Below are 13,450 nucleotides of genomic sequence, written 5' to 3'. Positions count from 1 at the left end.
CATCCTACGAGCATTCCCTCTTGGGCTGATGAGGTGGCCACAGCGGAACAGTCAGGTCACTCCACACCAGAGACGGTTGTCCCCAATTGTGCGTACTCTTGTAGGATCCTTGGAGCACGACCACGATCACAGCCACTGGTCTACCCAAAGCCAGTAAGGCCAACACCGCATACACAACGCCCGCCGGTACCCTCACCGCGATACGGCCCGGCTATACCGCCTCTAAGGTCACCACAATCTTTCCCTCAGCCACCCCCCTACGACCGACCCACGTCAACAGATAAATACCCGTGCACTGACCCCTGACCCAGGAGACGCCCACGAGCTACAGCGCACGAAATATACCCCGTTCGTTCCTCACCAATACAGGCTTCACAGTCGCCTGCTCGTCACACAGCGAGCCCTTCACGAGGCCCACAGCCTCCATCTTCTCGCGGAAGGCCTAACCCTTTCGCACCAACACACGGCATTCCACACCAGTCAAATGGACCAAATTTTAGATTTCACGAAATAACAAACCGTCTCGGCATTAATACCATCCAGGGTATACATGTGCCAGAGAGGATCAATTACACGTCCACCCCGCCTCTGCACACGCTGAAGCCCACAGCCAGTTCCTGTTCTCTTGAGCAATTGGAGATTCAATATGTCCAAGAAGGACGGGACAAGCATTTGCCACTCAAATGCCTGCACTTTCCTCTAAACCCTCGCTTCAGGGAACGACTTTGGCATCTGTCTAAGTACTTTTTTGCACTTGCAGATCGCCCAAACGACTATCTTAATACTTTCTTCACTCTCGACACCGCACCCTACAAAATTTATGCTAAATAGGACCCCTTCTATTTGCAATTTGGTTTTTACATCCCACACAGATGGAGGTAAATAACACTACTCACAAAGTAAATCGGGTGAAGATGCGTCAAACGATGCACAACTACTTATTTGTGCAGCATCACTTTCAGCACACTAATCCAATTGTCCACATGAATTCGCGTCTTCAGTACACTAATAGAAAACTGACTCCACCATATTATATGAATTACAGTTACATCATTCAACCCAACTATTGTGAAGGAACCCTCCGTAATTGTGATCCAATCAAAAATTACTTCATCTTTTCTCCACTCTATGCCAAGACTAATCGTCCCATCCTCGACCCAATCGAATATCTACAATGCGTAGAAGTAGGCGCCACGAAGTGTGCTTATGGCCACACTTTCAACCACCTCTACTGGGACTGGATGGTCGATAAGCTCGACAATCGGCTCACAAGCTCACAAGAAGAAACACAGGTCTTCAATCACCTTCTTGCCCTACAACCACACTGTAACGCTGATCTGTATCCTCGTGCCCTTGCTGCTTGTCTGGCACGTGATCCGGAATTCCTCGCGTTTTTCCGTGATCCAGACAATCGAGCTCCGGACTTCGAGTTCGAGTATAGGACGTAGGCCACAGACCTACAGCAACACCTTGGGCTCACAGACCCACAAAAAGAGACTCACTGTTCTCAAAAAACTCACCAGAAACTCTTTCTCCTTTCTTTTAACCTTCTTGCTATCTTAAAATTCTCCTTTATACAAATTCTATCTTCTCCGTATTCTTTTTTTCCACAAGGCTGAACATTAGGACCAGTTCTTTTCTTCTTCTTCCCGGTCGGGACTTACAAAAGAAGGTATTAAATTTCACCAATAGATTTAATAGGATAAGTAGCTCACCGAGCTCCGGACTTCGAGTTCGAGTATGAGACGTAGGCCACAGACCTACAGCAACACCTTGGGCTCACAGACCCACAAAAAGAGACTCACTGTTCTCAAAAAACTCACCAGAAACTCTTTTTCCTTTCTTTTAACCTTCTTGCTATCTTAAAATTCTCCTTTATACAAATTCTATCTTCTCCATATTCTTTTTTTCCACAAGACAACATTAGGACCAGTTCTTTTCTTCTTCTTCCCGGTCGGGACTTACAAAAGAAGGTATTAAATTTCACCAATAGATTTAATAGGATAAGTAGCTCACACAGTAGCTAAATGACGGATTTCCACCAGAAGGTAAGCTGGTAAATCCGACTGGTTCAAATTTTGTACCAGGTGGAGATAAACGGAAATCTCCTCGTGCAAACCAGACATAGACTAGGGACTACAAGCGATCCTCCAACTGGGAATAAATCCTCACTACAGGACAGTGAGAGCAGTTGGGCATACTCTCAACAGGACTGACGTTACTGGCCAGCACACCCTGTAACTGGCACCTTCACTGGTTACACAAGACGAACCTCTTCACTGACGACACTAGTCACTACTTCACTGACAGGGACTCCAGACGATGACACAAGTAACAATCCACTTCAGAGAGGACACAACTCGTCACTCACTTCACCCGACTCTTCAACGAGAATGACATTTTAAACGTATTTCTGCTACACTTCACAGATTCGGATTTGAAAATCTCAACACCAATAGATGTAGCAGTGGAAATACTGAATGTGCACCTTCAACCAATCAAAGACTGAGAAGACACTTTTCTCTTTTATATAGAGAGATCTGAACTAACTGTAGTCAGTCTTTTAGTTAGATACACCATGTGTATACCATTGACTCCGGTGCTATACTTCTTAACCACCGTAATAATAGAAGTTTACTCTCAGTGTTTTACAGAGTCGTTTAGTCTTAGAGATATAGGTAAGTCTACTTCGCGCGCAGAAATAAGTATCCCTAGCTCTTTATACTTTAAGGCTGTAAAACGAGCCCACATTGGGTCTGCCTTACTATTGATACCACTCAACTCTCTAATATGAATTTATCGGCCAAAATTGACTGAACAAAAAACCCAGTTGAGCAAAATTCTTCCACCACAAATGTCTCAATAAAAACGCATGTAATGTACTATGAAAAATAGTTTTAATGGATCCTAATTTTAAACTCCTATATTTAGACCAAAACAATTTCACTTTCTGAACAATACTTTGATCTAATCTTTTAACTGCATTTCATCCATTGCTAAACATCTACCATATCTAAATCCGCGCTTTTGAAACCATTTGTTTTTGAACTCAAACAATAAATGCATATTATCGCCAATTCTAATCATTGTGTCATCGTCTAATTCGGCTTCTCGGGCCAAAATCCACGCGTAATGTTTAACACTGTATCCATAGCCGAACAGTGACGCTTTTTGTTGAAAACACGAATACAGAACCATGTACTTGTCCTCCAAATAATCAATCACGTAAACTTCAATTTGTCGGAATTTGTGAATGTTAAATGTCATTGTCGAAAAGTAGGAAACGTTGTTTTTCTTGAAAGATTCATCAGTCATTGTCACAGCTGCAAATACATAGCTCGGGCTCATAGAGGGCAAGACGCCTTTCATTTCAAGGTCCATTGAAGTTTCACTCGTTATACCTGGAACAACCTTACTGGAGTCGGAGAGATATTGCAACAAAAAATGCAAGATAAGTCGGAGAGATATTGCGACAAAAAATGCAAGATGAACGACAATAATAAACAACTATTTCACGTAGGTTAGGAACATTATTTGGATTTTTCTGTTTGTTTGTGTGCCCCCCCCAGTAGATTATGCACCCCCCCCCCCGGTTACAGAGCACGTTCCCTCACATTGTGATCATTATGTAAAAATATGGCACGTGCGTCTGTGTGTTGTAAATAATATGCACCCACTAAGCTGAGGAGGGCACAAACGGAAAAGATCCCATTACTTTATTAATCAGGCGACAATTGAACAGCCCACTTTCTAGGTCATCAAAATGTCCCCAGCGTCCTAGTCAGTGATGCCCAGTAGAAGAACTAAGGTATACAGGGGAACTAAAGAGTGAGAACAGGCGAGGGAAGAAAATCAGTCTGAATCAGTACAATAGTTTTAAGATTAGAGTAATGATTTAAAAAAGGTCATCGCAAAAACGTAACATAATTTTCTAATTGCTGTTGTTGTTGTTGTTGTTGTGGATTTTCAAGTTGTTATGAGGGATTTCTACCTGTTGTTGGATTAAAATCTTGATCACTGGTCTCCGCAAAAGTGGCAATCACATGCCAGCTGCCAAGAACACACGTTTCGCTCTGAGAAGCTGTTTTGATGATTTTTCATAAGCTTTATAATTGGAGTTTTTAGCCCAATCAGATTTAAGAAATCCACTTCATTTCCGATAATATTGACAATCCGGCTCATTCGGTAGAAGAACTCATGCATGTCGGGCTTTTTCGGTTCTGACCTTTTTGAGGTTGAAGAATAGATTTTTTTTCTCGTTCCTGCGTCACGAGGATTTGGAATGGGGCACGAGTAGAACTTCTGCTCCAGTAAACTCGAAAAAAAGTAAGAAGTTAAATTGTGGATACATAGATAGAGGCAGTAAATCCACTCGTAACAGAATTTCTTCGTAGTTAAGTTTGTAGTTCTTCCTTATCCACTTTTGTACTCTCTATTGAAACTCCTCCAGCATCTGCAAATCCAATCAAGACACGTGATTGAACTGGACTCCATACGGCCAAATCGGCAGTAGCAACGATTTGTAGAGACACATCTTGACTTCCTCGCTCACTTTTTTCGACAGATATCTTCTCAAATAAAAGTTCATCGTTGGTCTTTTTAATCGATTTTCCGTATGCTCAAACTATGTTAGCGAGGTATTGACAACTACACTAAGGTCGGTTACCATGTTTGTTGACTCTAGAGGGCATCCGGCGAGTCAAAAACTGGGTATACGTCCTTTGATGGCTAATTGAGAACACTTTTTCGGGGTCATCTCCACCTTGCTTTCTTTCACCCATCGTGCAACTTGTTCGAGGTCAGATTCAATCTCTGACTCAAGATTTCCGTGTGCCAACAGTTTGAAATCATCCGCAAACAGAAAAGGATTGCCGAACTTGACGACAACTGGAAGATCATTCACGAAAATGGAGAACAATAGCGGCCCCAAGAGAGAACCGTCGAGAGACAACCTCCGACTCCAATATTAGCTACTTTCTTCATCAGCTCAAAGTGACAAAACTTACCGAAGGCTTTTGAGAAATGGATGTAGAGAGCCACAATTTACTCATTTGAGAAAACATGTAATGCTTGATAGTTTTTCCGTAGAAAACCAACCATGTTGGTCGCGACAGATCTCTTTCACAAAACCATGTTGACAAGAAGACAAGAGCTTACGAAAATGGTTCATCAATGGCTCATACAAGCATTTCTCGAAAACGTTGAGTTGTTCAGTAGCGACACAGATCTATAATTGCTGACTTGGCTCTAATGTCTTTTCTTGAAGGCCGGTGAAACTGACGCCATTTTCCACTGGTTTGTTGTCTTTCGTAACGTCTTGATGTTCTTGAAAACTTTTTGAAGAATTTCGCTCATTTGATTCACTGTTTGCTTGAAAAAGACTTGTGGTAAACCATCTGGCCCATGAGTCTTTGCAAAGTCAAGAGATAGATCTCTGAAATTTAACTGCGTGAAACGGAGAAATTCGTCAAAAGAGGATTCTCGCAATTTTTTCCCTAAAGTTGATCTCTTTTTTCGGAGAAAAGACCGAAGGGAAAATTCATTTAAATGATTGGCTTTAAATTAGTTAATCTTGCATGTTCTTTCACCCGAAGTGATTTCTTCATGTAAAGTTGACGAATGTTTCTAAAATTTCAAGTGTTTGAAGACAGCATCGGTGTTTCTGGTACTCATCACCGCTTCTCGATACGCCTTTCGATTCTTTTCACATTCTTCTGCGAAACTATTCTCTATTTGTGTTACCTTCAGCTTCCGATAACTAGCCGGTTCTGTGTCAGGATATCCTTTTGCCTCTTCAACCGTTTCAAGAGGGTTGAAGTTGAGGATGTTATCTAGGGACACAACATTTGCCGATGTCTGAATCTGAACAGAATATGCTCAACAACTAATTGATCCACGTAGTCGTAGAACTCATGGCACATGTTGTGTATGTAAGCTCTTTTGACTCATAGTGTTTCGCACAGTCAACAACCTGCGTAGTCAACAGACCCGAAACTCCTGAAAAATTGAAGGAGAGGATTGGATTCCTCAATAGAACAATCGACTGACACTTTGATTGCTACATGATCAGAACAGGCATTGACTTCGTTGAAATTTTCAACCACTTCAGCAGAGTGGACGATAATTTGGTCAGAAACGGCATGCAATGTGTTGCGAAAGCAGGTCGGAAACTTTATTTCATGCTGAAATATAATGGAATCCAGTAGATTAATGATTTGGCTTTCTTCCTCACTGTTGCTCAACAAAGTATGCCAATTTGTGGACGGAAAGTTGAGCTCTCCGTGCAAGATACAAGCGTCCCACTCATTCGGCATGGCACTTAATGTCCTTTCAAATTTATTTAGGTCGTATTGATACTGACTGTCCTTGGGTGGATTATAGGAGTTACAAACGAAGATAAATTTGTTGTTCATCTTGATTTGACGGAGAACTCAAATTTCTGGAAGATCAGCATTTACTCAGGTAGACGATGTTGACATTTTCAAGGATAGAAGAGAGTTTGCAGTGAGCCTAACTTTCGCTAGTTGACCGGTCAGGTCTGTAGACGTCATACTCTGACATAGAATTTTTGAGTCTGCGATGTTTTCGCTGAGCCACGTTTCACAAACGCATGCAACGTCATAGTCATGAGCTGTTAACGCATTGACAAATTAGAACCCTCTTTCAAATATTATCAGGCTTCTTGCATTAATTTGCGAAATGTTTACGCATACTAATCATGCTGAATGCTGAGTGGATTCAGCATTCTTGCGTGGCAAATCAATTTTAAAACCGTCGTTCAAAAACTCGAGACTTCGAATTTTCAGCTTATCTCTTGGTACTCTCGCGTTCAACAGTTCGGGGCTTTTCTTCAGACGCTTGTTCTTTTATATGAGACGTCTTTTGACAGAGTGGGCAACAAAAAGACATTCTACAGCATCAGAAGTTCGCGTTTTTTCGGGATAGCACGAGGCGAAAGTCATTTTCATTAGTCATTGTAACCAACAATGTTCTTGGTTTGCAACGATTTTTATTGAATTTTCTTAGCTGTCGCAACTGCTCAATTTTCGGGCTTACTCCAAGAGAGTTCAAGACTTCTATCAATTTCTCGTTCGTTGGCAAAAATATTCTCATTCCGTGATTTCTCTGGATCCCTGGCCTCGACCTGACATCTCATTCGATGATGCCATAGTAGTCGCTAGTAGTCGCTCCTGTTTGCCGGTCTCTAAACACTTATTGCACAGGAGTAACAAATCTGTAACAGTCTGCTCTTTTATGCCATTTAATGCTACACTAGACAAACCGGTACGGATTTGTTTCAAATGCAAATCACAACTGCAACGCACACAGTGATACGTTGGTTCACTGTCGTTGAGTTTTTTCGTACACGTATAACACGAGCGCAACATTTTCTCATTAAATGGGTGCACTTATAACCACTACTTAAAAGGTGCAGGATCACAACTTGTGAAAACCTAATCAGTGGTCAAGACGCTATTCAGCAGCTATAGAAGCCTCTGCTTGGTTTTCAATGTTTTTCGCCTTCTTCTAGACAGACAGTTCTTCTGTGCCGTCAAAGAAAGCAGACTAGTTAAATTCTTGTTGATAATGGCTAAATTTTTGGCATCTAAAGTTTCTTGATGGACCACCCGAGAATGTTGAATCAGCTAAGCGTCCTTGATCTTCCTGTTGAATAGCAAGTCGTTGACGACGTGGATAGTTGAAACGCCTGATTTCTTTAACAATTCAAAGATGTCCTCAGCTCTCTCACGGTGGCATTACAAAATGTTCACTCTACAACTCAAACCTTTGAAGATTCCAATCAACTTCAAAGGTGACAACGAATTGACCTTGTTGCTTGGATGAGAGGGTGATAGAATTGTTCACAACGTCGTGCCACAACAACACCTCGCGTTCTTCTCGAAGATTTCGCGTCGAATGGTACTGGACAGTCTCCGCCTTGTCGACTGCTCAAGAATTTTCACTCAGTCTAGGGATTGCAAGGATGTTTCGGCGATGCCTTTGTCTAGTTGAGTAGGGTAATGACTGAAAGGCTCGATTCAAGGAACTTGCAGCGCTAATTTTTATAATCAGGGGGCCACAACTGCCGCCCCATTATAGCAACTTTAATCTAAAACAATACATGCAGCCAACTTCTTTAATTTGCATGATACACAAAGAGATAAGAAACTTCTAGATTAAAGCGAAGATATAAAGATATGAACCTAAACGAAATGTTTTTTTTGCTGAAAATTTCAATTGCCTATTAACTTACTCTTCAGATAAAGAGGGCCAGTTCAAACCTTTAGCCAAAGCTGTGTTAAAATGTCAGCTCAAAAGTTATCGGCCTTGATTCAAAGAAATCTGAGCTAAGGAACCTTACAAGAGTTTACATTAAACAAAATTTGATGTTTACTCACTTGTACGATAGATTTCACTTTTACTATCTCGATTCAATATAGTGAACCCATCTTACAAACCAACTGGGTGCCAGCAAAATTGGCTGAGTGCCAGTAAGTTCGCTTTGTAACTAGATATCATAGTTTAGACGTAGTTAACTTTTATATAATTGCAAAGCACAGTCCACGTTCCGAAATATTGGATCCGTAACCACTTATAATTAAGCCAATTTGAATTTTGAATTCAATCCCCGAAATTGGTAGAGAACAAAAATGATATGTATTTATTATGAAATGGAGTATGATCAGGTGCCAATGAATTACAACAAGAGGCACGGTAATGTGCGTTTGCACCTAATGTTCCAACCCCTCATCCAAAAGTTTGATTTAATTGACTTCCAAATGAGGAAGCGAAAATATTCAAAAACTCACATTTTCTTTGAAAATAATTGATATATGAATAATAAATCGCTTTAAATTGAAATCACAAATGAGATAAATATTGCCGCTTTATTATAGGGCCGATGAGATCTGACATTAACGAGACTATTGGACAAGACAAACAACAAGGTCAGTTAATAACAACAAACATTATTTACGACCAAAACTAAACGTGTGTTTTTTCTTAAAAAAAACAAAAACAAAATCAAAACAGCATTCCATAAAACCCAAAATAAAACATAGCCTGTAAATTGCCGAAAACAAGCCACAGCTGGCCCACTTAACGAAAGAAGTAAAAATGACATAAACCATTCATAAGTGTTCCTACATTGCGTAACTCAATCAGTGAAAAGAATAACAATCCATACAATTGAAGCAGTGAGTGAGGTAAGTCAGTAGCCAAATGTGAAAGCCGTGACTTATACAAAGCAAAACAATTGATCGATAGGTAAATGAAATATAAAACATAGCAACATCAGACCTGTGTACAATCAAAAAGAATTGGATTAATTTTTAAGCTGAAAATTAAATTTTCTACAGCAACACCAGACAACAAAAGTTAATGATGCCCATGACACCATTTGTGCAAAAAAAGAGTAAATTTAAACGTAAAAATATCTAGAAAATCTTTTTATTAAGTATTGGGAGTTAGTACAAATATTAAATTTTCTTTAAAATTTTGGATCTACACGTCCTTCAAAATAATACACATATAACAATTTTGCAGGAATCAAGGACAGACAAAGCAAAAAAGATGCAAAATCAAGCTAAAGAAATTCGCAAAATTAAAAAACATTAAGGGCCAGTTGCCTCAAACGACGTAAACCATTAGCTATACAATTAGATGCCAAGATCCTCATCCAAAGAATATCATAAAACTTAGGAAGCCTTGAAGCACATTTTATCAGTTATAACGGTTAAAATTAGGACAAGAGAACAATAAATGAATGCAAGGTTCAAAAATCAACTGAAAGACTTCGACTCGAAACAGTAAATGAAAACGTTCGCTAAGAGTTGGAGGCAGCAAAATGTCCAACTTTCCGCCACAACATAAGAACAATAGAAAGGGTCTCTTTTGAGACTAATCATTAAAAGCAAGAGAAAAACAACAAAAAATACAATACTAAAAACTCAACTTTTTTGAGAAGAAACTCTCAAAATCATTTAAGCGGCTGCTATGAGCTCAATATACTAACTAGATTCAACTTTCCTCCAATATCAGCAGCCCAAACCTGCCATCACTATAGTCTTATCTGTCACCTGATAAAACAGCAATAAGTACAACAATTACTAGCAGAACTCAAAAAATCGCTTTTGGAAAACTAACACCGTATAAGTCATACAAATTGTTAGCTTTTTACAAACGATTTTTTTTATCAACTTTAGGCCTCTTTACTAGAAAATAAACCGCCTAAATTAATTTCTTATGGCAACCTACAATAATTGTCATTCAGAAGATTAAATGATGAGACATCCAAACGTTGATTGTCTAAGCGCGAAACTCGTCAAACTGAAAATGTCAAAGTCGTGAAAACAGTTAGCTAAGAAGTTGAAACATTAATTAAAATCATTTACACCTCATAATTAACCAATCACACCTGTCATCATCGACACTACGTGGTGAGACAACAACAGTATAATTTAAAAATTGGCTAATGTCATATATTTACAAAAAATTTTCGACACCAAATATTGTCAAAGTTGTAAGAGAATTAGCTGACTATCGAAAAAGTCAAGTAATTTCAGATAGGCGCCTTTAGAATACATATGTATCCCATTAAAATCATTCGCAATAAAAACACTTTGAACAGATACCAGGTTGCTGTACGTGAAAAAAATCGCTTTCAAAATCCAAAATTCTGTTCAAATACAAAATTCTATTCAAATACAAATTGCTCACTTCTCAGTCCACTTTAAAGGTACATTGAAAACAGATCACGCTTCAAACCTACTCCCTCCTTTCCTCCCTTTACTACGCCAACTGGGTTTAAACCACCAAACAAATTGGACTTCTCACTGAGGTTAGAAAACTGAAAGAAATGTAAACAGACCTCTTTTCTTTAAAAAAAACGATTGCTAACCAATACCATCCAAACGCTATGGATTGTAAAAAGAGCAGCATAATGTTAGCTGTTTGGAGGCTGACAGTAGCGTAGCTATCAACAAAAGAAAATTGTATTTCACTACTAAAGATATTTCACCCAACCTTAATGAGACTAGGTAACAAGCAAACGAGGAACAAGAAGAGCAAAAAGTAAATAAAAAATTTTCCAAATTTATTAAAACAATTAATTTCAAAGTCATCATAACCTTCTAATCCGTCGTAAAAAAATTTTTCTAAAAAAATCATTTGTTCCTCCAAAAAAATATGCGGCATATAATTAAACAGATTATGTCATATGACTACAAAAAAAACAAAAAACAGAGAAAAATCAAAAACTAAATTAAATTTTCCAAGAAAACGGCGTCCGAGCAGTTAAAACAATAGAATCACAGGTAAAAAATCATTGCTTAAAACTTAAAAATTCGTGGTCAACAAAATATGTTATAGCTTCAAATAGAATACGATGCCTTTTGGCTGAGATTATACTATAAGTCAATTAAAATCAGACAAAAAGTAGGCGGCAAAGCTCAAAAGCTCAAATATTCATTGATTTTTTCATTTTAAAAAGTCAAACCGCAAACAAAATTGAAACAATAAAACTATTGGTATTTCACTGAAATGACCTTATTTGTTCATTTAGCCTCATTTGCACGTAAATGGGTTTTGCCAAAATTTCTGTAAGCAGTAGAAATCAATACATTCTGAAATTAACTAAATTGGGTCGGAACAATTATCCCTAATAGCTGAAAGTACTCCCACTGGAAGTGGTTTCTTTTTACTAATTAATTGGCTTCCTTCAAAGCCGATTTCAAAATTTGCAAACTATAATCCCCCAGGTTGAGGTACCAGACGGAAGCAAGCATGTCCGGACTGTCCCAGACGGAACGTGCCTACTTCCAGACTTTCGTGCGTTCACCAGACTTTCGTGCGTTTATGTCCAGATTTTCGTGCCTTCAACAGACTTTTGTGCATTTTTCGATGTATCCAGACTACATCTTTCGATGTTTCCAGACTATAATTTTGAACGCACGCCCCCCCCCCTCGCACGTTCATCTTCGGTCTGGACATACTTGCTTCCGTCTGGGACCTGAATCTCGGTCACCGTGCCAAAAGCCATATTCCACATTTGACCGAATGTCGTTTCCATTTTACGGTCATTGCTTCGTATCGAGAGGGGGAAATCGTGAGCCACATTTATTGTAAGTACAGTTTTTTTCTGTATCGGTAGACGCTTGTAATGTGAGAAATCTAAATGTGAGAATTATGAGCTAATTAGATTCGTTTTTAACTGAAGCGAACAACAATGTTGAACATGTGCTACTCTAGTTTATTGAATTAATATCCTATTTGAATAATTTGTTTGCTATATTTTGCATGTATTTAACGAACTTATATCAAGTCATCGTTGTCGGTAATTTATTGGGCAAATTGAAAAAGAAGATCACTCTGATCTCGTTATTTGTCCACGTTGCTTGTTCATTTACAACTATTCAACAACGAAATTAAATCTTTCTTTCTTTCTTTCTATCGTGACGCAACGATTTTTACAGCTTTATTTAAAAATGGATTTTGTTACTTTCAATAATTAATGGATTATTTCCTCACACTGCAAATATAAAAACAAATTTGAAATTATGAAATGGTTGAAAAATTTGTCCTACCTTTCTCCGACTCTTTGTAATTGGAGAAATGAAACTCGCTGCATAACTGCCTCTTCTGAGGTGGGAAGTAGGTTCTCTTAATCTCGTACCATCTTCCCGTTAGCATCTCGGGGGAAACATCCCAAGCACTGACCACTTCGGGGCAAAAATTTTGCATGCTCTGTGCATAATTAGCCAATGACAGTGCTGTTAATACGAGCTGTTTGAGAAACATATTTTCCATACATCTACTTTGTTATTTGTTTGTAATAACAACGTTTTATTTATCGATTCAGTGCGATATTTGCCGAATCTCTCGTTCGTTTAGTATGCAAAGGCTGTGTGTGTTAATGACGTATGTTTGCTCAAATCGTTCAGCTATCATTAAACAGCTCATTTTAAGCAGAAGCAAAAATATGCCTTTTTTCTTTCTTTCCTGAATTAATGTTTCTTAATTGTTAAAAAATACTTAAAATGCAGCCGTACCTCAAGTTTTACTACACAACCATGAGCCAGAGACATAAGTATTAACATGCTCCAGTTATTTCAAAGCAAATAGACATCCTGAAAGATATCCGGTACCCGCTGATTGAAGACAAATAGAGCAAACAACTTTTTTCAGGGAAAACTCAACCTCCGTTTTTCTGAAGACTAAATTTTGGCAAAGTGATTCTGCAAGTGATTGGAAATTTTTGACAAGATATCATCCTCAAAAGTGTGAAAACTTTAGCGGAAAGAACTTTAAAATATTCTAATCAATGACATTTTAGTAGAAAATCAAAAACAAAACAAAGTCAACACACCACCTTGTCGGACGAACTCAATTGGAGTTTCCGGAGCCAGTCAGCAAGTTCAATTTGTACAATTAATTTTGCCTGGTGGAATAA

The 13,450-nt window shown here is 38.7% G+C and overlaps 1 protein-coding gene across 1 annotated transcript; it reads right to left on the bottom strand.

Annotated features, from left to right (window-relative positions):
- Positions 1-2,825: 2,825 nt before the first annotated feature.
- Positions 2,826-12,874, bottom strand: LOC142338306 (uncharacterized). Its single transcript, XM_075387993.1, has 2 exons — positions 12,585-12,874; positions 2,826-3,401 (listed from the first exon to the last, which is right to left on the bottom strand). Exons 1-2 carry the CDS (start codon positions 12,805-12,807, stop codon positions 2,968-2,970), a joined length of 657 nt encoding a protein of 218 aa, XP_075244108.1. The 5' UTR covers positions 12,808-12,874; the 3' UTR covers positions 2,826-2,967.
- Between the last annotated feature and the right edge of the window lie 576 nt (positions 12,875-13,450).

Source organism: Convolutriloba macropyga, chromosome 4 (genome assembly GCF_964194025.1).
Source record: "Convolutriloba macropyga chromosome 4, txConMacr16.3, whole genome shotgun sequence".
NCBI lineage: Eukaryota > Metazoa > Xenacoelomorpha > Acoela > Convolutidae > Convolutriloba > Convolutriloba macropyga.
The sequence above is the reverse complement of the archived record's forward strand: the minus strand, read 5'-3'. Positions and strand labels throughout refer to the sequence as shown.